The following is a 25,612-nucleotide window of genomic DNA, read 5'->3' as shown; positions in this document are numbered from 1 at the left end:
AGATAATATCAGATGTAGTTTGTATGACCTTTTCCCAGAATTTTTTAATTTTGGGGCAACTCCATAGGCAGTGTAATAATGTTCTTTCTTCTTGGCTGCATTTAATACAGAAATCAGGATTATTGTTATCAAAGCGATGTAACAGGGCAGGAGTGATGTATGTGCGTATAATCCATTTAAATTGTAATAGTTTCAATCTGGTGTTAATAGTCTGACATTGTGCATTATGACAATCTTTTACTGTACGAGGATTCTTTAGATGCATCCACAATCATTTCATACAAAAAGGATACCTAGCCATGGCCCTGAAGATGCTTTTAGAATGTAGTTCCTTATTTGTAGATATTTAAAGAAGTGCTTTTCAGGTATATTGTAATTTCTTTGCAAATCCTCAAAGCTATGAAGAATACCCTTGTCGTTATACATATCCAAAATTTTGCCAATCCCTCTCTCTGCCCAGAGTCTAAAGCCAGGGTCACCTCTGCCTGGAGAAAATCTACGGTTTCCCCATATTGGTGTGAAACCTGACATATCTGACCTTGCATTTAAGTGCGCTTGCACTTTATACCACACCTTAATAGTGTTTTTGACAAATGGGTTATGGGTACTTTTTTTTAGCATATTTGTCGAAGTATCTGCATATAAGTAGAGATTTAGAGGTAATGGGGATGTAGTGGATCTTTCTATTGTGACCCAGGGCATAACAGGACTGTCTACGATGTGGTGTATATTTGGTTAAATAGTCATTGACTTGTGGTGCGTGTCCGTCTACCTCCCCGCCATGACCGGAAGTCATGAGGGTTAGTACTTAATGACTCCTGGTGCAGCCCATTCTCTTAAATTTGCATCCAAATAACACAACCTTAGACATTAAAATGACATGCAAAAATCCTATTTTGGTGCATATGATACGCCCATCCATCCCCATGGTTACGCTTGGAGTTACTGGCACCCTCTACCGGCCCTAGTGACGCAGAAGCGGAGTGTAAAGCACTAAAGTTAGGGAGGGGTGGTGGACGGGTCAGACAAACCCACTACTTTCACCCAGGAGAACAGAGTTCATGTCCAAGCTGTTCAAACATCACTTAACATTCTTGCATCACATTTTTACATAACTCTGTCACTTCCAGTCGTCATGTTGTCACATTGGACTGTTGGCAGTCAGTGTGTGTGTGTGTTTGTGTGTCTGTTAAACAGGCACTAAAGTGAGACTCTTTGTACTTTGTTGTACATTGTTACATCTCGGTTGTCAAATTCCGTCAAACTGACGCCATGATGCAGTGAATAAATATATAATCCCTGCTTTTTGCCTTTTTAGGGGAATTTATTTTGTCTTCAGTTACACAGATATTGTAAGTCCATGATCTAGAGCAGCAATTCTCAACCTTGGGGTCGGGACCCCAATTGGGAATCGCGAGATGATTTCTGGGGGTCGCCAAATCATTTTTCATTTTCATTTTTCAACCAAGTCATTTTGTGTCTTTTTTGGTAATTTTGATCAGTTTCTGGTCAATTTGTGTCTTTTTTGGTAATTTTGTTTCCTTTTTTTGGTCATTTTGTGTCTTTTTTTTTAGTCATTTTGTGTCTTTTTTTTAGTCATTTTGTGTCTTTTTTGGGTCATTTTGTTTCCTTTTTTGGTCATTTTGTGTCTTTTTTTTGTCATTTTGTGTCTTTTTTGGTCATTTTGTGTCTTTTTTTGTCATTTTGTTTCCTTTTTTTGTTCATTTTGTGTCTTTTTTTTTGTCATTTTGTGTCTTTTTTTGGTCTTTTTTTTTTCTTTTTTTGGGTCATTTTGTCTTTTTTGGGTCATTTTGTTTCCTTTTTTGGTCATTTTGTGTCTTTTTTGGTCATTTTGTGTCTTTTTTGGTCATTTTGTGTCTTTTTTTGGTCATTTTGTTTCTTTTTTGGGTGATCTGAACTGTGCGTGTGAGATTGTGTTCAGTGAGTGGGGGTCACGGACAACATGCATGTTAAATTGGGGGTCTCGACTCAAAAAGATTGAGAACTACTGATCTAGAGGTTAGAAAAATGGACTGACAGGTCAAGAACTGAAGCGCCCTTGAGCAAGGCACCTAACCCTCCACTGCTCCGGGTGCAGGAATGTGCTGCCCACTGCTCCTAAGCATGGTGTGTAGAAAGGATGGGTTAAATGCAGAGGTTGAATTTCACCATTGTGGGACTAATAATGGAAGCTTATTGCTAATGTATTGTGGATGACTTGCAATGTATAGAGAATTGCAGAATTGCTGTATTGTGACACTATGGTTATCATGGGCAGTGTAGCGTGATAGCAGCACAAAGCTGAGGTGTCCCAAGAAGCTCTTTTTATTTTTATTTTTTTGTGCTGATGTCTGGTTTTGATTGATTGTGATCATTTTTATAAACTTTATAATCATGCAATACTTATTTGGTAGAGGACTCTTTTTTTATAAAGCCAATAATACTATTTGCTGGTAGAAGTATTGATTTAACTATATCACTGCATATTTATATATCTGCTCCAGCCTTCTGTTGTTGCTTTTAGGATTAACGAGGATTAGGTCTTTAAAGGGAAAATTATTTATATAGTTCTTCTATCCCCCCACCTGTGCCTGTCAGGATTATCTGCACAGAAAGCGTGTGCTCATGTGTATTGATTTGACCTGTTCTTTGTTCTGTGTGTTGCAGGTTGCCCGTGTGGGTGGCCAAGAGGATGGAGGCCATGAGGGCTGTGTACCTGGCTTCCAGGTCAAACACTACCAGGTGGCGTTCAGCGGAGCTTTCCAGAAAGGCCAGGCGCTTATACAAGGTCAGTGGACACGGACACAACCAACTTCACTTTCTCTGCTGCACTTTGAAGTTGCTCTCTCTCTCTCTCTCTCTCTCTCTCTTAAATTCTGGCATTCCACAACACAAATCTGCATGTGGGAGTACAGACACACAAACACATAAATAAAAAGCCTCAGTCTGCCTGCCTCAGGATTCGAATCGCAACATTCACTGGAGCTGAGCAGAGAAAAGCCAAGCTCCCTCCAGGTCAAGGTGATGCTGTGAGTGTGTATCAGTGTGTGTGTGTGTGTGTGTGTGTGTATAGGTTGTTTTGTTGTATCACAAACACAAAACAGAACTGGTCCTGTCTTTGTACCACAAAAACAACAACAACAATATAATTTGTGTCTGTGTATGAATTATTCTCCTTGATTGGGTGATATTTACAAGTCTTTCTTTTTTTCTTCTTTTGTTCCGTCCCTGAAGACAGCTTTGGGCTGCTCAGTTAAGCGTGTGTGTGTGTGTGTGTGTGTGTGTGTTGTCTGCTCATATGCATGTGTGTGTGTGTGTGTTTGCCTCGCGACTATTTTGCTGCAGCTTTTCAGTCCCAGTACACAAGTTACCATGCTCCAGACGACTTAGCTTTCCCAAGAACTCAGAGAGCCACGGAGTCTGTTTTCTCTTTTTTTTATGCAGCAAAAATGTTTGATCTCAGTAGGTTTATAATCTAAACATTACAGAATTGAGAGGGAGTTGAGAGGGAGGTCGTAGAGGTTCACTGCGGAGGGTGGAGGCTCAGCTCCATCTCTGAGCCAATCGGGAGGAAGCCTCATCACCCTTTTGTTGCAACCGCGGCCCGCGCATTCCCTGCAGACTCCTGCACTGCAGAACCCCGTCCACAGAAGACCAATCTCAACTCCATATTGCTGCCACAACTTATTGGTCCGGTGTGCTCCTCTGGGAGCCTCCGGCAATGCCTATCTGCACAGCTCCACTCTCCACAGAGATCAGCAATAATGTCTGCTGGCTAGCAGTCTGCTCCTCTGGGCTTGTGAGTTATGGCTGCCGGCACAGAGATCGACAAGGTGCAGCCAGCCAACGGTAATTTTACTACAAAGCTGGGGAAGTTTTCACTAATTCATACGCTCAATAATACATTCACTTCTGCACTGAGTTGTTGTTTTATGTGTACAATATGATGAAATACAACGGAAATATGTAAATTCAAATGGGAATAATTTATAGCTTGTTAATGCAGTCTGTCATTTATTGTGGAGCTTGTTTTCATTCCTCTCCCATTATTCTTTTTTTATTTCGTCATCCCACTGTGTTGCTCTCCACATTACAAGGCATATCATTACCTGCTTCAGTGACATGCACATAATGCTGTATCTATATACACAACAGTAGCACATTTCCTTCTTCTATGGCTGCAGTGTCATGCAGTGCTTTAAGGGGTGTTATACAGCACAACCTTTTTAAGTGGCACTCCACTGACAGGCAGCTTTTCCAGCTGGAAATACATAATTTCCTACCTAGACAGAAAAATGCTACAAATCTAAGCATTTTCTTGTTCAATCTTCTTTTCCTTCTTTTTCCGGCTTTATTGTGTTTGATTCGGTCAGCCAGTGAGGCATTTTGTCATCTGGAGGTTCAGTGGCGCGTGTAGTAGGAGACAGAACTCAGTTCTGCTTTAGTGCGCTGCTCCGGGACGACAGAGTGCTTCTATTACCTTGAATATGCTCCTGTCAGCAGAAACACCTCTCACCATAGGGGGTCCCACTGCTCACAAGTTATGGACAGCAGCAAAGGCATGCCACACACATACACTTCCACACATACAGAGCAGACATAAATGTATGTGCATGCTTAGAGTGGGTTTTCAGGAGACACAGCTTGCAGGTGCCATAAAGTGTGCTGTGTTGTTGTTGATTTATAGCTGCACAACACAAATGCTATATGGTTTTTGATCATTTTTAAGTGTCTCTTAAAAATTCAAAGCACTTGCACAAACACTACACCTCAGCAGGCACTAAACCTGAACAGCATGTTGAAAAACAATAACACCATGATGAAAAACAACATATGAAAGAAAAGCACAAAGGAAACAAATAAGGCGCATGATTTTCCCCGTTCAACTTGAACAAAGTTTGATTTGTATCATAGTTATGACAGCGACTTCTCTATAATGCTTGGATGGATCAATTGCAAGTGTGTTGTAATACTAATCAAAGTGATAAAACAGTGTGTGTACATCAGGGGTGTCAAACTCAAATACACAATGGGCCAAAATGTAAAACTTGAATAAAATCGCGGGCCAACATTGAACAAATAAACCTTTTAATATATACCAAACATGTTTTGCTTTAACATTAAATATGGAACCAGCAACGCTTATAAACATACAATATATAACTAAATAGTGCAGACATGCAAAATCAAATTTCAAATAAAAAACACATCAATGTCATTCATTTTTATTAAATAAAAATTAAATAAAAATCGTATGCCTCTTTTCTATTTTCTGATTTAAATATCAAAATAAAGTTTTTCAACAGGTTAATACATTTAAAAAAAAAATAACAATAATAAATCTAGTATTAGCGGTAAATGCGCCGTATAATACCGGCGGGTCAGCTTTTCTAGTACAATAATAATATAATAATTTGGTATTGCCTTGCGGGCCAAATAAAATTACACTGCGGGCCAAATTTGGCCCCCGGGCCAGAGTTTGACACCCCTGGTCTACATGGATGATTTTGTGTATTGCTTGCAAGTGAAAGCCATTTATTAGCACAAATAATTCAGTACATGTATGGCTTTCAGAGGGAGCATTGATACTATTTTACACTCCATCCATTTTGTTAAATTTGAACAAATTGTCTGCTGAGTGTGAGTGTGATTCATACTGAGTGCCAGAGGCTGCAGCCAGGCCCAGTGACACATGCAGATTTATGTAAATTCTGCTCAGCCCCGTGCCACCTGCTGTAGACCTCCCAGTGTAATTACCAGTGGAGGGGCGGTGTGTTAGCAAGAGATACCTGTTGGCACAGACCAGGGTTCAAGGACATCCATCTCATCTAATGGCCATATCCAAAAAAGTAACACATACAGTGTGCAAACATTCCCTTTTTTTCTGGCTCTCCCACTCTCGGTGTTCCTGCTGTTCTATTTGTCCCTCCATCATGAACATTTTCCTCTCTGGCTCTTGGTTTTGCTGCATCTCTTTCTGTTTTGTTTTTCCTCCATTCACTCCAGCTTTCCTTTTTTCTCAGCTGGTCACTGCTTACATGAAAAATTGACGCATGTGAAAATCGAAATGTAAAAGGAAATAGGTAAAGAACGGCAATGTAGAACACATCTCAGACTTCAGATGAAGAACACATTCAAACAATGTAAATGTATAGATTAATGCAGTAGTTCTCAACCTTTTTGAGTCGTGACCCCCAATTTAAGATGCATGTTGTCCGTGACCCCCGCTCACTGAACACAATCTCACACACACAGTTCAGATCACCCAAAAAAGAAACAAAATTACCAAAAAAAGGAAACAAAATGACCAATAATGACACAAATTGACCACAAAATGATCAAAAAAGACACAAAATGACCAAAAAAGGAAACAAAACTATCAGAAAAGACACAAAATTACCAAAAAAAGACACAAAATGACCAAAAAAAGGAAACAAAATGACCAATAAAGACACAAATTGACCACAAAATGATCAAAAAAGACACAAAATGACCAAAAAAGGAAACAAAACTACCAGAAAAGACACAAAATGACCAAAAAAAGACACAAAATGACCAAAAAAAAGGAAACAAAATGACTAAAAAAGACACAAATTGACCACAAAATGATCAAAAAAGACACAAAATTACCAAAAAAGGAAAAGGACTTGTTAGGTAGGTTTTGTTGGGGCTGGCGTTTCACTTTCTGCAGGTTACATCAGTAGTGGTTTTAAAGATAAACTTCCATGTTTACAGGAAATGGTTAACTAACATGTGACTAATTGTTACAACCCATGTTGGTGTCTAGGGATAAGGGAAGCAGCACCCATGTACTCAAATTTCCGTGAAACTGACACGGATTTCGCTACAATGCAAGTTAATGACAGTCATATCCCGTGGCTATTCCATGGATATTTGTTCCTCTTGGTTTGTTCCAAGTCACGTGACTTTCAAGGTCCCGGCGGTCAGAACAAAAAACATGGCGGACAGTTCTCTCATTTTTAGTGAAAAAAACAATATTTTGACTTAGTTTCTGCATAAAAATGGATTTTGATCACATTTCTAGGGAGAAATATATGTTTTTATTTTCTAAATATTCACTCAGTGAATGTACATAATCACTTTGTATGTTGGAATAGCCACGGGATATGACTGTCATTAACTTGCATTGTAGCGAAATCCGTGTCAATTTCGTGGAAATTTGAGTGATTCCGTGGCTATTTCACAGATTCCTGTAAGACCAGGTTGCTAATTTTAGGGTTAAAGAACAGGGTTGGGCTAAAAACTGATTACTTCCCCTGCTCAGCTACTGAACGCAGGTCCTGAGCCAGAGTTCAGAGTTTGTTTTAAACATCCTTTTTAAACATCCTTTGCATTCTTTATATAACATATGTTACTCTAAGCATCTGATATTGCCTCAGATGAGTTTACATTGGGGTTAATGGAAAGCCCAGTGCATTGGTAGCACACCTTTAACAAAGCCTCAGTGTCCCAGTAGAGCTGCTAACTCTGTTCTATCAATAGTATCATCTCTCAAATAGTGAATCTCACCTAACACACACTGAGGTTAATTTTGTTCCTTTATACCATCAACACAGCTCACGTAAAATCACTTTGAAATATCTTGATGTGAAGTGGATTACACAAAAACACTGAAATCTGTACATCTGCACTGCTATATGGAAGTGTTACACAATTAACTCCACATCCCATACAGCCTACAGCTCAATTTAAAAAACCATTGTGAACAAAGCAGAAATTAATTTTCAAAATATAAAAGCCTGAATATAAAAGCCTGGAAATTGCTTTTTCGCCAAGTAGTTGAGTTTATTCAGGTGTAACAGATGTTTGACCCGATGTGAGAACTGCCATTTCTGCAGAATAATGACTAAAATGAAAAATGGACTCCAATTTATGAAATAACAGTGCTCAACGGAGTTGATCTTATTCGATGTAAATGCTATGCTGTCAATTCAACACCAGACTTTTTTCTGTTTCACTGCAACAGCAACCAGCCACGAGAACACATTCTGTAGCTGAACAGAAAACTGTTTTCCTGAAAGACTTCCAATGCAGCCTTCACTTTCCTGCATTTTACAAAAAGTAGTACCATATTTGGTCATTTTGTTTCCTTTTTTTTGTCATTTTGTGTCTTTTTTTGGTCCTTTTGTGTCTTTTTTGGTCAATTTGTGTCTTTTTTTTAGTCATTTTGTGTCTTTTGGTCCTTTTGTGTCTTTTTTGATCAATTTGTGTCTTTTTTGGTCATTTTGTTTCCTTTTTTTGGTCATTCTGTGTCTTTTTTTAGTCATTTTGTGTCTTTTTTTGCTTTTTTTATGTCTGTATTGGTCAATTTGTGTCTTTCTTTAGTCATTTTGTGTCTTTTTTTGGTCCTTTTGTGTCTTTTTTGGTCAATTTATGAAATAACAGTGCTCAACGGAGTTGATCCTATTCGATGTAACTGCTATGCTGTCAATTCAACACCAGGCTTTTCTCTGTTTCACTGCAACAGCAACCAGCCACGAGAACACATTCTGTAGCTGAACAGAAGACTGTTTTTCTGAAAGACTTCCAATGCAGCCTTCACTTTCCTGCATTTTACAAAAAGTAGTGCCATATTTCTTTAGAGTGTTCCAAATACCAAATGATGTCTCCACGGGGTCGAGGTGCAGTCTGGAGGCCAGGTGGTGAATGACACAGAATCTCAGTTCAGATCACCCAAAAAAGACACAAAATGACCAAAAAAGACACAAATTGACCGCAAAATGATCAAAAAAAGACACAAAATTACCTAAAAAAGACACAAAATGACCAAAAAAAGAAACAAAATGACCAAAAAAAAAATAAAATTGACTACAAAATGATCAAAAAAAGACAAAAAATGACCAAAAAAAGACACAAAATGACCAAAAAAGACACACAATGACCAAAAAAAGAAACAATATGATCAAAAAAAGACACAAAATGACCTAAAAGACACAAAATGACCTGCATTTTACAAAAAGTAGTGCAACAGCAACCAGCCATGAGAACACATTCTGTAGCTGTAGAGAAAACTGTTTTCCTGAAAGACTTCCAATGCAGCCTTCACTTTCCTGCATTTTTAGAAAAAGTAGTGCCATATTTCTTTAGAGTGTTCCAAATACCAAATGATGTCTCCACGGGGTCGGGAGGCCAGGTGGTGAATGACATTTACTGAAGGATAAATTAGGTTCTCCATTCCTAAAAGTTACTTTATTCTTTTTTTTTTTCTTCTCAACAGGTTTTGCCATGATGCAGAGAAATACAGCAAGGAGATGTATTGATTTTGAAATGGTGTTATAGCTCACCTTAGTTTTGCAAGCTGTTTGTTTCTTGCCTCTCTGCTGCCTTCTCAGAGGTGGCAGTAAAGCTGATGCACTTTGCTGTCACCAACCTGGCAGGCTGTCAGGAATAATGGCACTTTATAATACCAGTAATGCTGTTCGAGTGCAGAAACTGGACTTCTTCATGAACATTTATAGCCAGCAGTGTGCCTTTTTTTTCAAGAGGCCATCATAAGAAGACAATGTTCTGCTAATTTATTCAAACCTGAGGTGAGACTACGGTTTTTGATTTTATGGTGCACTGGGAAGCTATAGGGCATTGCACGCTGACAGCCAATAAAATGTGGAGAAGAAATGAGGAGAGACACCTTATCTGTATCCTGCAGAGCAAGACCACGGCTCTGTGAGGCTTTTCTACAATCCCACCACCAAACATGATTACTGCTAAAAACATGGCAGCCTTTAGCATTCTCTATAGCATCACACACGCCTCTTAATTAAGCATTCCTTGACATGTGACTTTAAAAAGATATATGTCGTAGCATTAAGACTTCATGCTTGGCAGCAATCCGTGGACACGAAGCTCTCCTGCTGGCACAAGGCCCAAGGCATATTAACTGACCTAAAAAGACACAAAATGACCAAAAAAAGACACAAAATGACAAAAAAAGACAAAAATTGACTACAAAATTATCAAAAAAAGACAAAAAATGACCAAAAAAGACACAAAATGACCAAAAAAAGACACAAAATGACCAAAAAAAGAAACAAAATGACCAAAAAAAAAGACACAAAATTACCAAAAAAAGAAAAAATTACCAAAAAAGACAAAAATTGACTAAAAATGATCAAAAAATGACAAAAAATGACCAAAAAAGACAAAAATTGACCAAAAAAGACACACAATGACACTTTAAAAAGATATATGTCGTTGCATTAAGACTTCATGCTTGGCAGCAATCCGTGGACACCGAGCTCTCCTGCTGGCACAAGGCCCAAGGCATATTAACTGACCTAAAAAGACACAAAATGACCAAAAAAAGACACAAAATGACCAAAAAAGACAAAAATTGACTACAAAATTATCAAAAAAAGACAAAAAATGACCAAAAAAGACACAAAATGACCAAAAAAGACACACAATGACACTTTAAAAAGATGTATGTCGTAGCATTAAGACTTCATGCTTGGCAGCGATCCGTGGACACGAAGCTCTCCTGCTGGCACAAGGCCCAAGGCATATTAACTGACCTAAAAAGACACAAAATGACCAAAAAAAGAAACAAAATGACCAAAAAAAGAAACAAAATGACCAAAAAAAGACACAAAATGACCAAAAAAAGAAACAAAATGACCAAAAAAGACAAAATTTGACTACAAAATGATCAAAAAAAGACCAAAAAAGACACACAATGACACTTTAAAAAGATATATGTCGTATCATTAAGACTTCATGCTTGGCAGCAATCCGTGGACACGAAGCTCTCCTGCTGGCACAAGGCCCAAGGCATATTAACTGCATTGAGCTCCAAAGACCTCTTCGCTGGCACGCTTTCTTGTCTCTCATTTGTGTTGCCTCGGACTTTTATTATCGAGGCAATTTAAAAGTACTTGAATTCTGATATAGGCTAGCGGTTTTAGATAAATTGGACAAATGGAACAGCTCTCTCATCTGTTTTATTTTGCTCCTCTCCTTCTTGGCTCTGCTTTCTAAGTTTAGGTAATAAAGTTTGCTGTCCTTCCTGCTCAGAGCTCACAATAGTGCCGTTCATTTGTTACTTCACACACTATAGGGGCGTATTTATCTTTCATCAAATACTCCATCACGCAGCATATGAAAGGTGAGTTTTGTGATTTATTCACTGCTTTAAAGGTTGCTTGCATCTGCAGCTACACTTCATTCAAAATGTATCTGTTACTCACATAGACATGCCTTTCGTCTCCAGTCTGTGAATGCATTACTCACTGCATTGTGCTTTTTCAACCAGCACATCCCCTCAACCCTTCTGCAGTGACATTGAGTACCTCATTATTTCCCTGCTCTTACTTTAGACATGCAGTTATCAGATGTTCCCCACAAAAAAACAAAAAAGGAATGGCAGGCATTATATTTACCAGCTACAGCACCATAAAAGCATATTTCATCCATCTGTTTGCTGGTGTAGCTTACTAAAATGCCATTGTGTTTTGGGGCCTACAACCAAATGTGGTTTTTGTTTTGTGCTATTTGCATAAACTAAATCAAAAATTCAACTACACTGTAAAAAGTGTCAAAATTACAGTAAAATGCTGTCAAATTGCATGAGAAATACGGCCTAGAATAAAAAATTGCATATCACCATAATAGACACTTTTAATTACTGTCACAGAATAGAACAAAACTTTTGAAAAACACACAGTTTTACTGTAAAAATATTTTTAAAAATCATGTAAAATGAATGGAGAAATACCATATTGTCACAAGGACACAATTACCTTTAAATAAACGGACTACTCAGTCTAAATTGTAGTTTTTGCTGATATTTACATTTAAATTTACAGTACAAAACCCACTCACTGTAATTTTTACAGTAAAATTCTGGCAACCACAGCTGCCTGTATTTTACCGTAAATTTAACAGATTATTTTTGACAGTATATAAAGGTGGTTCCCCGCATGGAGGTGGAGTAAGTCTAACTTATACTTCTGCAATGTGCTGAATTGGCACGATTGTAACGCTGCTATGAAATGTCAGCTACTGTTGCGACCACAATTTTGAGTTAGCATTGATACGCTAATGGCTACTCTTGTAGCTGTAACAAGCAGCGCCGCTAGCATCAGTTAGCCGCTATCATCAGTTAGCTGCTAGCATTAGTTAGCCGCTAGCATCAGTTAGCCGCTAGCTTTGCTAATGACCGAATTTCACCGCTTTCCCGCATTTCACAACAAAGAAATAAGAGTTAGCAGAACTATTGTCCCTTGTTGTGAACCCCAACTTAAAGATATAAGTAACAACAACTCACCAACTTGTTTTTGAGCAGACAACTGGCTTCATTTGTTGTGCTAACTTACATTATTGCCCTAAATGTCAATAATTTATATTTCCAAGTTTTACCAACTTAAATCACTGTTTTAGGCCAAAAAAATACAAGTTGGCTTTTTTTCCCGTGTACGAACACACGCATAAAGTTTTGAAGCTGAGCGCAACTTGCCTTCTTTTTTACAAATGCCTGCAATTATCAAAATGGCAGAGTAAAAATGTGCAAGAGGTTAAAGTGTAGGTTGTCAGGGGTGAAGCGCACACACACACACACACACACACACAGACACACACATTTAAATAAACGGACTACTCAGTCTTCCAATTTAAATTTACAGTAGAAAAACCCACTCACTGTCATTTTTACGGTAAAATTCTGGCAACCACAGCTGCCGGTAGATTATTTTTGACAGTGTATAAAGGTGGTTCCCCACATTACTCAGGCAGCTTAGGACCAGATTGAAGAAGAAAGGGGACACGTCGGACAAAAGCACCAAATTTTTTCCACGTGCTCTCCATCACCATAAGTTTCAATTTTTGGTAGGAGCCACTTCATCAAGATTGCAAATCAGAGATGGCACCCATATAAAGTCTATGAGAACCAACATGTCTTCCAAGCCACTTCGAAGGTCAATTTTAGTGTCAAAATTACATTTACTGGGTCAAAGAATCATTTAAAGCTATTGAGAACATCCCAAGGTGATTTTTTGATAATTTGATCTTTTATTATTTATTACATTTACAACTACAAAGATCTTTGCAATTCCAGTGTACCTTCTTGCCTGAGCACCTTGCACCACAGCCACTTGCACATTTTGTGCATTTTATCAATTTTTCAAAATACATGCACTTTATATGACCTATTTTAATAATCATCTAGTGATATTCTCAATAGCTTTAAATGATTCTTTGACCCAGTAAATGTATATTTTGACACCAAGATTGACCTTCGAAGTGGTTTGGAAGATATATTGGTTCTCATAGACTTTATATGGCTGCCATCTCCGATCTGCAATCTTGATGAAGTGGCTCCTACCAAAAATTGAAACCTATGGTGACAGAGAGCATGTGGAAAAAAATTGGTGCTTTTGTCCGGCGTGTCCCCTTTATTTAGCTAAGCCACCTGACTACATGGAGGTGGAGTAAGTCTAACTTATACTGTGAGTTCGAAAAGCTATGTCCCACACGTTGTTGCCCTACTTACTAATTTTGGCAATCTAACCTGCCCTGCACTTCCCTCAACCCACCAGCCCCCCACTCAGTGCCACCCCAAGCATCCACCTAGCTACTCTGTCATCCGGAGACTGCGGGATGCATGGATTGATGTTCTTCCTCACTTCTCTCTGCATGGCAGGGTGCATATCCTGATCATGCCACTCTCACGCCTGTAATGGAGCAGCATTTATCACCCTCTGTAGCCCGAGTCACCACGACCTGCAGCTTCTTTTCCGGTGTATTTTTAATTTGACCATAAATCAAGGTGTGCTTTTGACAAATGACTGTAATTACAGGAAAGGCCATTACTAGTATGGTTATGCAAGTGTGTGTGTGTATGTGTGCACTGTTAGTGAGTGTGTGGGCAGGTGTTTCTACATATATTATGTTTGTGACCCAGCATTGTATAGACCAGTGATTCTCAACTTTTTTGAGTCGCGACCCCCAATTTAACATGCATGTTGTCCACGACCCCCGCTCACTGAACACAATCTCACACGCACAGTTCAGATCACCCAAAAAAGAAACAAAATGACCAAAAAAGACACAAAATGACCCAAAAAGACACAAAATGATCAAAAAAAGAAACAAAATGACCAAAAAACACAAAAATTGACTACAAAATGATCAAAAATTACCAAAAAAGACACAAAATTACCAAAAAAGACACACAATGACCAAAAAAAGAAACAATATGATCAAAAAAAGACACAAAATGACCAAAAAAGACACAAATTGACCACAAAATGATCAAAAAAAGACACAAAATGACCTATAAAGACACAAAATGACCAAAAAAGAAACAAAATGACCAAAAAAGACAAAAATTGACTACAAAATGATCAAAAAAAGACAAAAAATGACCAAAAAGACACCAAATTACCAAAAAAGACACACAATGACCAAATAAAGAAACAATATGATCAAAAAAAGACACAAAATGACCTAAAAAGACACAATGACCAAAAAAAGAAACAAAATGACCAAAAAAGACAAAAATTGACTACAAAATGATCAAAAAATGACAAAAAATGACCAAAAAAGACACAAAATGACCAAAAAAGACACACAATGACCAAAAAAAGAAACAATATGATCAATAAAGACACAAAATGACCTAAAAGACACAAAATTACCAAAAAAGACACAAATTGACCACAAAATGATCAAAAAAGACACAAAATGACCTATAAAGACACAAAATGACCAAAAAAGAAACAAAATGACCAAAAAAGACAAAAATTGACTACAAAATTATCAAAAAAATACAAAAAATGACCAAAAAGACACCAAATTACCAAAAAAGACACACAATGACCAAATAAAGAAACAATATGATCAAAAAAAGACACAAAATGACCTAAAAGACACAAAATGACCCAAAAAAAGACACAAAATGACCTAAAAAGACACAATGACCAAAAAAAGAAACAAAATGACCAAAAAAGACAAAAATTGACTACAAAATGATCAAAAAAAGACAAAAAATGACCAAAAAAGACACAAAATGACCAAAAAAGACACACAATGACCAAAAAAAGAAACAATATGATCAATAAAGACACAAAATGACCTAAAAGACACAAAATGACCAAAAAAAGACACAAAATGGCCAAAAAAAGACATTAAGTGACCAAAACGACTAAAACACATTAACATACGCTGACTTCCAAAATTATTTGGCGATCCCCAGAAATCATCTCGCGACCCCAATTGGGGTCCCGACCCCAAGGTTGAGAATAGCTGACCTAGACAACATGTGTACCATTTTTTTTGGGTCATTTTGTGTCTTTTTTTGATCATTTTGTGGTCATTTTGTGTCTTTTTTTTGGTAATTTTGTTTCTTTTTTGGGTAATTTTGTGTCTTTTTTGGTCATTTTGTGTCTTTTTTTGGTCATTTTGTTTCTTTTTTGGGTCATTTTGTGTCTTTTCTTTGGTCATTTTGTGTCTTTTTTTGGTCATTTTGTGTCTTTTCTGGTCATTTTGTGTCTTTTTTGGTCAAATTGTGTCTTTTTGTGTCAAGGTTGAGAATAGCTGACCTAGACAACATGTGTACCATGTGTTTGCGGGGTATTTTTTAGTTTTTAACAGGTAAGGAGTGAAACAAAATCTAGACAGAATCCATGAGGGTCCCTTGTGGAGCTGGCTCCCAGCTACAGTCAACCCTATATGGGTCAACATGTGACTGTGAGCTGCAAGGAGATGGAGGTGATGAGGGCTGGGATGGAAGGAGGAGGGAGACAGAGGAGCGATAGTAGGGGAGAGGTCAGGAGGAGAGAGAGTGGAACATAAAGCTGGCACTAAATCCTTTTATGGCAGGCTGCAAATCATCAGTGACAAAAGAAAATGCCACGAGAAATGTTGCAGTAACAAACAGTTACCTCGTTTGGGCTGCTGTGTGCCACTTTCATGCATGATTTACAGTGATATAATTTCAAAGGTAATGTCCAAAATGTGATAAACTTTGCTTATTTCACTGAAATATGTACAGTATGCCATAAGCATAGAGATAACTAGCTATCTTACTAACCTCTGCATAAACATTGCAACACTAAAGCGATGTTTGACATGAGGTAACTCACAGCTTTGGTCTGAATGTTGTTTCTGCCTTTTTCTGTTCTCTAGAGCAGCTATTCTCAACCTTGGGGTCGGGACCCCAATTGGGGTCGCGAGATGATTTCTGGGGGTCGCCAAATCATTTTGGAAGTCAGCTCTGTCTCCACTGTGTTAAAGTGTTCATGTGTTAATGTGTTTTAGTCTTTTTGGTCACTTCATTTCTTTTTTTTGTCATTTTGTGTGTTTTTTTGTCATTTTGTGTGTTTTTTTGATCACTTTGTGGTCAATATGTGTCTTTTTTGGTCATTTTGTGTCTTTTTTTGTCATTTTGTGGTCAATTTTTGTCTTTTTTGGTCATTTTGTTTCTTTTTTGGGTGATCTAAACTGTGCGTGTGAGATTGTGTTCAGTGAGCGGGGGTCGCGGACAACATGCATGTTAAATTGGGGGTCGCGACTCAAAAAGGTTGAGAACTACTGATTTAAAGCTCCATCACCTCTGGTTCGAAAACGGGTGCGTGGAACCATGAGCAGATTCTGATCTGCAGACCTCAGAGCCCGAGTGGGGGTGTAGAGCTGTATCGGGTCGCATATGTAGGGTGGAGCCTGGCCTCTGAATGTTAAAACCAGAATTTTAAAATTGATTCTAGAAGAGACAGGGAGCCAATGTAAGGCTTTAAGAACAGGGGATATGTGAGACCACTTATGCGTGCGGGTCAGAATTCTCTCTGCAGAGTTCTGTACTAATTGCAGACGCGACAGCTCTTTTTTGTTAAGACATGAAAACAAACTCTTGCAGTAGTCTAGCCCAGCTATTCTCAACCTTGGGGTCGGGACCCCAATTGGGGTCGCGAGATGATTTCTGGGGGTCGCCAAATCATTTTGGAAGTCAGCTCTGTCTCCGCTGTGTTAAAGTGTTCATGTGTTTTTGGTCACTTAATGTAATTTTTTGGTCATTTTGTGTCTTTTTAGGCCATTTTGTGTCTTTTTTTTGATCATTTTGTGTCTTTTTTAAATCATTTTGTGGTCAATTTGTGTCTTTTTTGGTCATTTTGTTTCCTTTTTTTGGTCATTTTGTTTCTTTTTTGGGTGATCTGAACTGTGCATGTGGGATTCTGTTCAGTGAGCGGGAGTCACGGACAACATGCAAGTTAAATTGGGGGTCGCGACTCAAAAAGGTTGAGAACTACTGCTCTAGAGCAGCTATTCTCAACGTTGGGGTCGGGACCCCAATTGGGGTCGTTAGATGATTTCTGGGGGTCGGGAAATCATTTTGGAAGTCAGCTCTGTCTCCACTGTGTTAAAGTGTTCATGTGTTAATGTGTTTAAGTCTTTTGGGTCACTTAAAGTCTTTTTTTTTTTGATCAATTTGTGTCTTTTTTGGTCATTGTGGGGTTTTTTTGGTCATTATTTGTCTTTTTTGGTCATTTTGTGTCTTTTTAGGTCATTTTGTGTCTTTTTTTGATCATTTTGTGGTCAATTTGTGTCTTTTTTGGTCATTTTGTTTCTTTTTTGGGACATTTTGTGTTTTCTTTTAGTCATTTTGTGTCTTTTTTGGTAATTTTGATTCTTTTTTGGGTCATTTTGTGTCTTTTCTGGTCGTTTTGTGTCTTTTTTAGTCAATTTGTGTCTTTTCTTTGGTCATTTTGTGTCATTTTTTTGTCATTTTGTGTCTTTTTTGGTCATTTTGTGCCTTTTTTTGTCATTTTGTGTCTTTTTTGATCATTTTGTGGTCAATTTTTCTGTCTTTTTTTGGTCATTTCATTTCTTTTTTGGACATTTTGTGTCTTTTAGTCATTTTGTGTCTTTTTTTTGGTAATTTTGTGTCTTTTTGGGTCAATTTGTGTCTTTTCTTTGGTAATTTTGTTTATTTTTTGGGTCATTTTGTGTCTTTTTTTGTCATTTTCTGTCTTTTTTGCTCAATTTGTGTCTTTTTTTTAATCATTTTGTGGTCCATTTGTGTCTTTCTTGGTCATTTTGTTTCCTTTTTTTGGTCATTTTGTTTCTTTTTTGGGTGATCTTAACTGTGCGTGTGAGATTGTGTTCAGTAAGCGGGGGTCATGGACAACATGCATGTTAAATTTGGGGTCGCGACTCAAAAAGGTTGAGAACTACTGCTCTAGAGGTCCGACTGTGCTTCCCGTGGTGGTACACATACACAGATATTATTAACAACATTATGGGTGCTTTTGGTTTAACCTACATGGTTTACATAAACTCATAAAGTTTTGGGTGGACACACACGGGACACAAACCCCGTTCTGCTGGGTGAAAATCCACTGTATTTCAATATGTAATTTTTACATGTCACAATAAGGCTGTTTACAACATGTCTGATCATTTGTTTTTACTCGATGCAACTTGAAAGTAATTGATAAAACTTGATAAAACTGAAAACTAAAGTTGTGATGAACCAGAACTCTCATATAAACTTGTAATACCAGATTTGTTGGTCACTTTAAGTTCTTGGATACAAGCTGTGAACAGAACATTTTATCATCTTTAAAGTTAATATGGTGAACTTCTTAGCAAACCATTGCACATTAGACAGATAGAAAGCAATATTAGCAATTATTTATAGGCAAGTCTGGCCACCTGGTGATAGAAAGTCCTTTGCAGCAAGTCCTTTGTTTTCCTCTCTTTTAAGTCCTGAGGGAAATATGTGGCTCTAAGTAGCTAAATGTTCCACAGTGTTTACTATCTAGCCACTAACTTTGTCTGCCTGTTGTTTGGTGAAGGGCAGCCAGCTCACAGTGTCTTTAGAGCTTTTTTTTTTTTTTTACTTAAAAGTAAAAGTTGCTAGGAAAAAGTAAAAGAATGAGTTGAAGGATCCTTCATAGAGCCGAGGGTTACAAGGCTGGATGGTAATTTTTTGATAATGCCCTGCACATAATAATCTGACCTTTAGTTAATCTAGACACATTGATAATAGCGGCTTTTCAAACTATTTTTTCGTTAGGTAAAAAAGGATGTACAGTTGAAAACAACAAGGCACCACATCAGCTCATGTTGGAGTTATGACTTTGATGTTGCTATGTAGGGCTGGGCAATATATTATACTAATTTGACAATATTATATCAATATTGTGATTGGGATTTGACCTTACTAGACTGTTCTAACTGCTCTATCATTTGCCTTTACCCACATAGTTATTATATCCACATTACTGATTATAATAATTATTAAAAAAATCTCAGGGGGTAAATTCACAAGGAATATAATCGTCGTAGGACCGATTCAGTAAAGATATAGCGCAAATTATGTTATGATACACTGCAAAAAAAGAAAAGTTGGGTGAACTCAAAATTTCAAGGCAACAAACTTCGATACAATTTTAAGTTGGACAATTAAACTAAATATTTTAAGTTTTGTTTTTGAGTTTGCTCAACTCTGAATTCAGATTTTTGTCAACTCAACTGTAAATTGTACTAACTTATAATTTTACATTGTAATAACTTTTAATCCTTACTTCTGCTAACTTCTGCAATGTGCTGAATTGGCACGATTGTAACGCTGCTATGAAATGTCAGCTAATGTTGTGACCACAATTTTGAGTTAGCATTGATACGCTAATGGCTACTCTTGTAGCTGTAACAAGCAGCGCGGCTAGCATCAGTTAGCCGCTAGCATCAGTTAGCCGCTAGCTTTCGCTAATGACTGAATTGCACCGCTTTCCCACATTTCACAACGAAGAAATAAGAGTTAGCAGAACTATTGTCCCTTGTTGTGAACCCCAACTTAAAGATATAAGTAACAACAACTCACCAACTTGTTTTTGAGCAGACAACTGGCTTCCTTTGTTGTGCTAACTTACACAATTGCCCTAAATGTCAATAATTTATATTTCCAAGTTTTACCAACTTAAATCACTGTTTTAGGCCAAAAAATACAAGTTTGCTTTATTGCAGTGTACGAACACACGCATAAAGTTTTGAAGCTGAGCGCAACTTGCCTTCTTTTTTACAAATCCCTGCAATTATCAAAATGGCAGAGTAGAAATGTGCTAGAGGTTAAAGTGTAGGTTGTGAGGGGTGAAGCGCACACACACACGCACTCACACGCGCACACACACACACACAGTGAGTGAATGTGAGCTGTGGACATCAAGAGCGTCAGTGAGCCAGAAATCTATTTTTTATTAACCTTATGTATAATTTGTCATGTATTTTCAATACAGGAGCCAACATTATATTCGTTCTCTTTTTTGCAGTGAGGCTTATTTGCATAGAAAGGGCATATTACCTAATTTAAAAATGTGCAAATATAACCAGAGCACCGAGACACAAAATGTTTGGCAGCGCAGCTAGGGGTGCAATTCACCCTTTGCAGAAGCTTTTGGGAATTGCACAGTTTCTATTTTGGCTTATTTGCACGTTTAACGGCCGCTGTTGTGAATCTGTAATTCCATTCTGTTAAAACCCTGAACTGGCCTTTTTATATCTAACCCTTTAATAATTTATAGCATCTGTTTGACTCACTGGCAAAATTTATATATGACAACCAAACCCTGATCCATCCTCTTTTTATCCAGAACCCCTTTCTTATCTATCTTCTCTCACATCATCAAAATGGAGAATTATGGTGTTGGCAAGATATACTTCAGATTGTTTAACCCATAAGAACCCAGACATATTTATCCTTAAAGGAACATTATGGAGGATATACCACAGACCAAGTGGTAGAACACATTTCTGATGTTTAAAAAATAATAATTCTACCCCTAAATGTCAAAGATCAGTGATGTGACCTATATGATTCGTTGGGCGTTTATATTTCTTATTTTAAAATAAATTAACTAGACACACATTTTCTGCTAACAGAAACGTTTGCCTTTTGCAATATTTTTGTTACTTTTGTTGTTTTATATTAATTTGTTCAGGAAATATGGTCAAAATAGGTTAAATGCAATACAGGACATTAACGGATTAGAATTGTTAAATGGGTTTAAACTTAGCCTTGTAACAAAAAAAATAAGCTTTTTGAAAATAGCTACTTTTTCACATTTCTGTTTCCAGTCACAGCCACATTTTGGAGAAGTCACTTCTTGTCAAAGTCAAACAGTCTTGCTAAGGGACTTAATGAGTTAAGGTGAAGAATAAAGCTGAATACTGAAGATTCTAGAAGATTTAAAGTTTTTGTTACACTCGTGTCACCATGGGTTCTTATGGGTTAATTACAGTTTAGATCATTGTTCAGCTCTTCTTGGTGTTGCTTCATTCTAAGAGTGTTTTTCAGAATCAGCATTGTCCATGGTTGTCTTGATAAAAACCAAAATCATCATCAAGAAAACCACTGGAAATGTCTATAAATCACCTCTTAAATTAAAATCTTATGAACTATTTTTGTTGTTATCATTATATTTGTCCAACACTGAAAAAAGTGATTTTGACCCTTAGTAAATGTTACATGTATTATTTAAGCATATTTCAATAGAAATGATGTGTTATTTAACTCCACTTATAAAATACATGTCATTTCAACATATATTGTCAGAATTATGACAATCTTATTTTATTTAATTAAATGTAGCTCGAAAAAACTAAGATCATCCTAATTTAATATTTTTTTCCATGACAGTAGATAACAACAACCCGTTCTCATTCCCAAAGCGTATTATACCGACGATTTGTCACACCCCTAGACGTATCATACTGGCGCAAAGGGTACCCTTCCACGTCTGTGTGAAACGCTCTGGGTTCTCAATTGACTCCAATATAAACCCGCTCGCGGCGCTGAGAAGCGCTTAGAGCAGAGGCTTACAGCCGTCTATTCACTCCAATAATATCCCGACCACGGCCCTCCATTACGCTGCCAGCGACAATCTGAATGGAGAACCGAGGACCCTGTGCACGGAAGTATTTTTTTCTCCCTATTTTAAGGATTTCTTTTAATGACATCGTCAACATTTCTCAACACAAACACATCAAAGTCTCACTGATAATTCAACAATAAAATAGCTTCATGTTGTGGCTCTCAGTATCATTTTTTTCTCCTTCGATTCTGAGAAATAAACTTTTATTCGTTTGTTTTACGGCATTCCACTGGCGGACATTTCTCTAATTTTTAGTGAAAAAAAATAAATATTTTGACTTTGTTTCTGCATAAAAATGGATTTTGATTACATTTCTAGCGAGAAATATATGTTTTATGTTCTTAATATTCACTCAGTGAATGTACATAATCACTTTGTGGAGAAGATCTCGCCAGAAAAAGACGATCCGCTGTGTTTTATTTTGTAATCTACCGCGATCATAGCGGATGTGGTCCTATCCTCGCGGATGTGCTGTGCGATCTCATTGAATCCCGCTTCACTGTAAATGGCCCCGACTCTTCTCTCCTGTTTTAGTTAAAATATCTTCATTAAACAAACATTGTTGTCTTTTTTTAGCATAGATAATATACATACAGTGTAATTATTTATTAGACAGTGTGTGATATTCGATATATTGGGTAGAAATAGGTTTTCACAGCCCTAATAGGGAAGAACTACAAAACGAGAGGTCTAGGGAGTTGTAGTTTTTTTAATAAAACAGGTTTTTACCTAAAATTGGAAGTTGGAAATACTTAATTAGTGGCTTTCCATGGGTTTGAGGGGATGTCAATCACATTTTTGGCATCAGAATTTAAATATTGTCTTGTTCAATGGGGGATTTGTTGTTTTTTCAGCATATCCTAAAGCCCCCCCACTCCCACCCCTTAGTGACTATGCTCACATTATAGTCCATGTCAACACCTTTCTATAACAGTAGGTCTCATGTCTGTAACCCTTTTTGTCTCTTAGTTATAATCATTTAAATATGCCCCAGGGTTAAGGTTCAAAGGTCAATATCTCAAAGCAAGAATATTATAGAACCTTGAAATTGATATATGTTACTCTCCAGGCCAAGACCTTTCCGGTGATGTATTGTGTTTAGCTCTATGACAAAGTTTTATTTTTTTCAAACCTTGGAAATCTGCCCTAACAGACTTAGATTCCCACAGCGCTTTGAGTGCTCTGAGTTCGAGATGTGAAAAAATAAAACTTTGTCATAAAGCGATTCAATGAGATCGCACAGCACATCCGCGAGGATAGGACCACATCCGCTATGATCGCGGTAGATTACAAAATAAAACAGATTTCAAAATAAAACACAGCGGATCGTCTTTTTCTGGCGAGATCTTCGCCACAAAGTCATTATGTACATTCACTGAGTGAATATTAAGAACATAAAACATATATTTCTCGCTAGAAATGTAATCAAAATCCATTTTTATGCAGAAACAAAGTCAAAATATTTATTTTTTTTCACTAAAAATGAGAGAAATGTCCGCCAGTGGAATGCCGTAAAACAAACGAATAAAAGTTTATTTCTCAGAATCGAAGGAGAAAAAAATGATACTGAGAGCCACAACATGAAGCTATTTTATTGTTGAATTATCAGTGAGACTTGTCATGATGACAAGTCATTAAAAGAAATCCTTAAAATAGGGAGAAAAATACTTCCGTGCACAGGGTCCTCGGTTCTCCAATCAGACTGTCGCTGGCAGCGTAATGGAGGGCCGTGGTCGGGATATTATTGGAGTGAATAGACGGCTGTAAGCCTCTGCTCTAAGCGCTTCTCAGCGCCGCGAGCGGGTTTCTATTGGAGTCAATTGAGAACCCAGAGCGTTTCACACAGACGTGGAAGGGTACCCTTTGCGCCAGTATGATACGTCTAGGGGTGTGACAAATCGTTGGTATATTACGCTTTGGGAATGAGAACGGGTTGATAACAAACTGCAGGATACCAACCACAGAACAGTTGTGATCAGATTGTGTCGCAGCACTTACAGTATTAATTTGCATCTTGTATGATATTCAGATGGGTTTCTCACCTTTCTGTCAGCCTGTCTGTCTGTCACACCTGCTGCTTTCTGTGAATTGGCATCTCTGTCCACTGGCACCAGCAGCCCTGAGAGGCTGCAATCACAAGGCACCAGGGCCACAGTGCCAAAACTCAGCTGCAATCATGGTGCAATTGGCACCAATGGTTTGACTACTATCTTTATCTCTCTTCTCTTCTGTCTCCTCCACTTTCTCCTTCCGTCTTCCTCCCCTGAACATCATCACTCTTGCTTCCTTCCTATACTCATGTGTCGCCTCTGCTCAACCTACTTAACAGGAAATAAATTTACATATCTGATGCAAATTGCAGTACATCTACTAAAAACGTCTAACACACATCATTCACAGCACTCCTGGAATGGAAAATAAACTCCACATGTTTAATTCAATACAGACTGTTCACTAAGAGGGTGTTCATCAATTAGTAACATGATGTTTTTAATTGCAGCTTTGAAGGACTTTAGGGAGCAGGTTTTGGCAAGCAGATATGAACTGTCAAGATTAATATTACATTATTCCGACCAGACGTTGGCACATCTTGATTCTGAAAGAAAGCGATGGCCTGAAATTATCAGAGGCTGCAGTCAATCAGAGCAGTTTGCATCAGCTGGAAACCTGCTCAGAAACATCTTGTAGATTTGTATCAGCTGCTCTGTTCATGCTACATCATCAGAGGCACATTCATCAGCTGCTTGGCTACCAGCTGACTGGAATCCTCCAATCACAGTCAAACAGTTGCTTTTACAATGTATTACTATGCTGATGAGCCAAACCCCCTCAAGCTTTACTGATTGAACTTATATTAAATTCTCATGTCTGCATTTCTTAAAAAATGGAATTAGTTCTTCCAGCAGAATCTTCACTGCTGCTCTGATACTTTGAGAACCAAATCTAACTGTGTACCCGTCTGCATACGATGGTGAATTCATTGATTTACTTTAAGCATCTCAGATTAAATCAGCCATTTATTACTGTTCAATTTGTGTTTTATTAATTAGTTGCCTGCCATGCAGCTGTGCACTACTGTAGTCTGACTGGCATTTATTCCACACGTGTTTGTAGGATTTGAGATTCCACATTATTTGAGCCCTGCATACTGTAGGACAGGGGTGTCAAACTCAAATACACAGTGGACCAAAATTTAAAACTTGGACAAAGTCGCGGGCCAACATTGATATTTACTGAAAAAATGTACCTAAACAAGTTCAAACGAAATGGAACAAGCAATGCTTGATATAACTTAATATTGCAAACATGCAAAATCGAATATCAAATAAAACAAACAAACACATCAATGGCATTGATTTCTTAAATAAAATTTAAATAAAAATCGTATGTCCCTTTATTTTATATGAGGCCTTCTTTAAATTTAAATTTAACAGTAATCTTTTTCCACAGGCTAAAAATAAATGTAAGAATAAAATAACAATAATAAACCAAATGACTAATAATAATATCCTTCAATGAATGTGCAGCCATTCAAGCCTTGGACTAGCAAGAAAAAGTGCATAAAGACAACTTTAATTGTTGCTCAGTTTGCTACACACTGATCTACTGTGTTCAAGCCAAAACACCAGCAGAGCATTCTGGGATTTGTAGTATTATTTGCGCTGTATCATACCGGCGGGCCAGCTCTGGTTGTCATTTGGTATTTCCTCGCGGGCCAAATATAATTATAC

At 37.6% G+C, this 25,612-nt stretch overlaps 1 protein-coding gene across 1 annotated transcript in view; it reads left to right on the top strand.

The window, feature by feature from the left end:
- cdh13 (cadherin 13, H-cadherin (heart)) overlaps window positions 1-25,612 on the top strand; it is a 509,931-nt gene that overhangs the window by 103,914 nt on the left and 380,405 nt on the right. Inside the window, exon 2 of the mRNA XM_059334282.1 lies at window positions 2,668-2,788. Within this exon, the coding sequence (XP_059190265.1) occupies window positions 2,668-2,788 (121 nt within the window). The remainder of the gene's footprint in view (window positions 1-2,667; window positions 2,789-25,612) is intronic.

This window comes from Centropristis striata, chromosome 6 (genome assembly GCF_030273125.1).
Source record: "Centropristis striata isolate RG_2023a ecotype Rhode Island chromosome 6, C.striata_1.0, whole genome shotgun sequence".
NCBI lineage: Eukaryota > Metazoa > Chordata > Actinopteri > Perciformes > Serranidae > Centropristis > Centropristis striata.
Note: the sequence above shows the minus strand (reverse complement) of the source record. Positions and strands in the feature narration are given on the sequence as shown.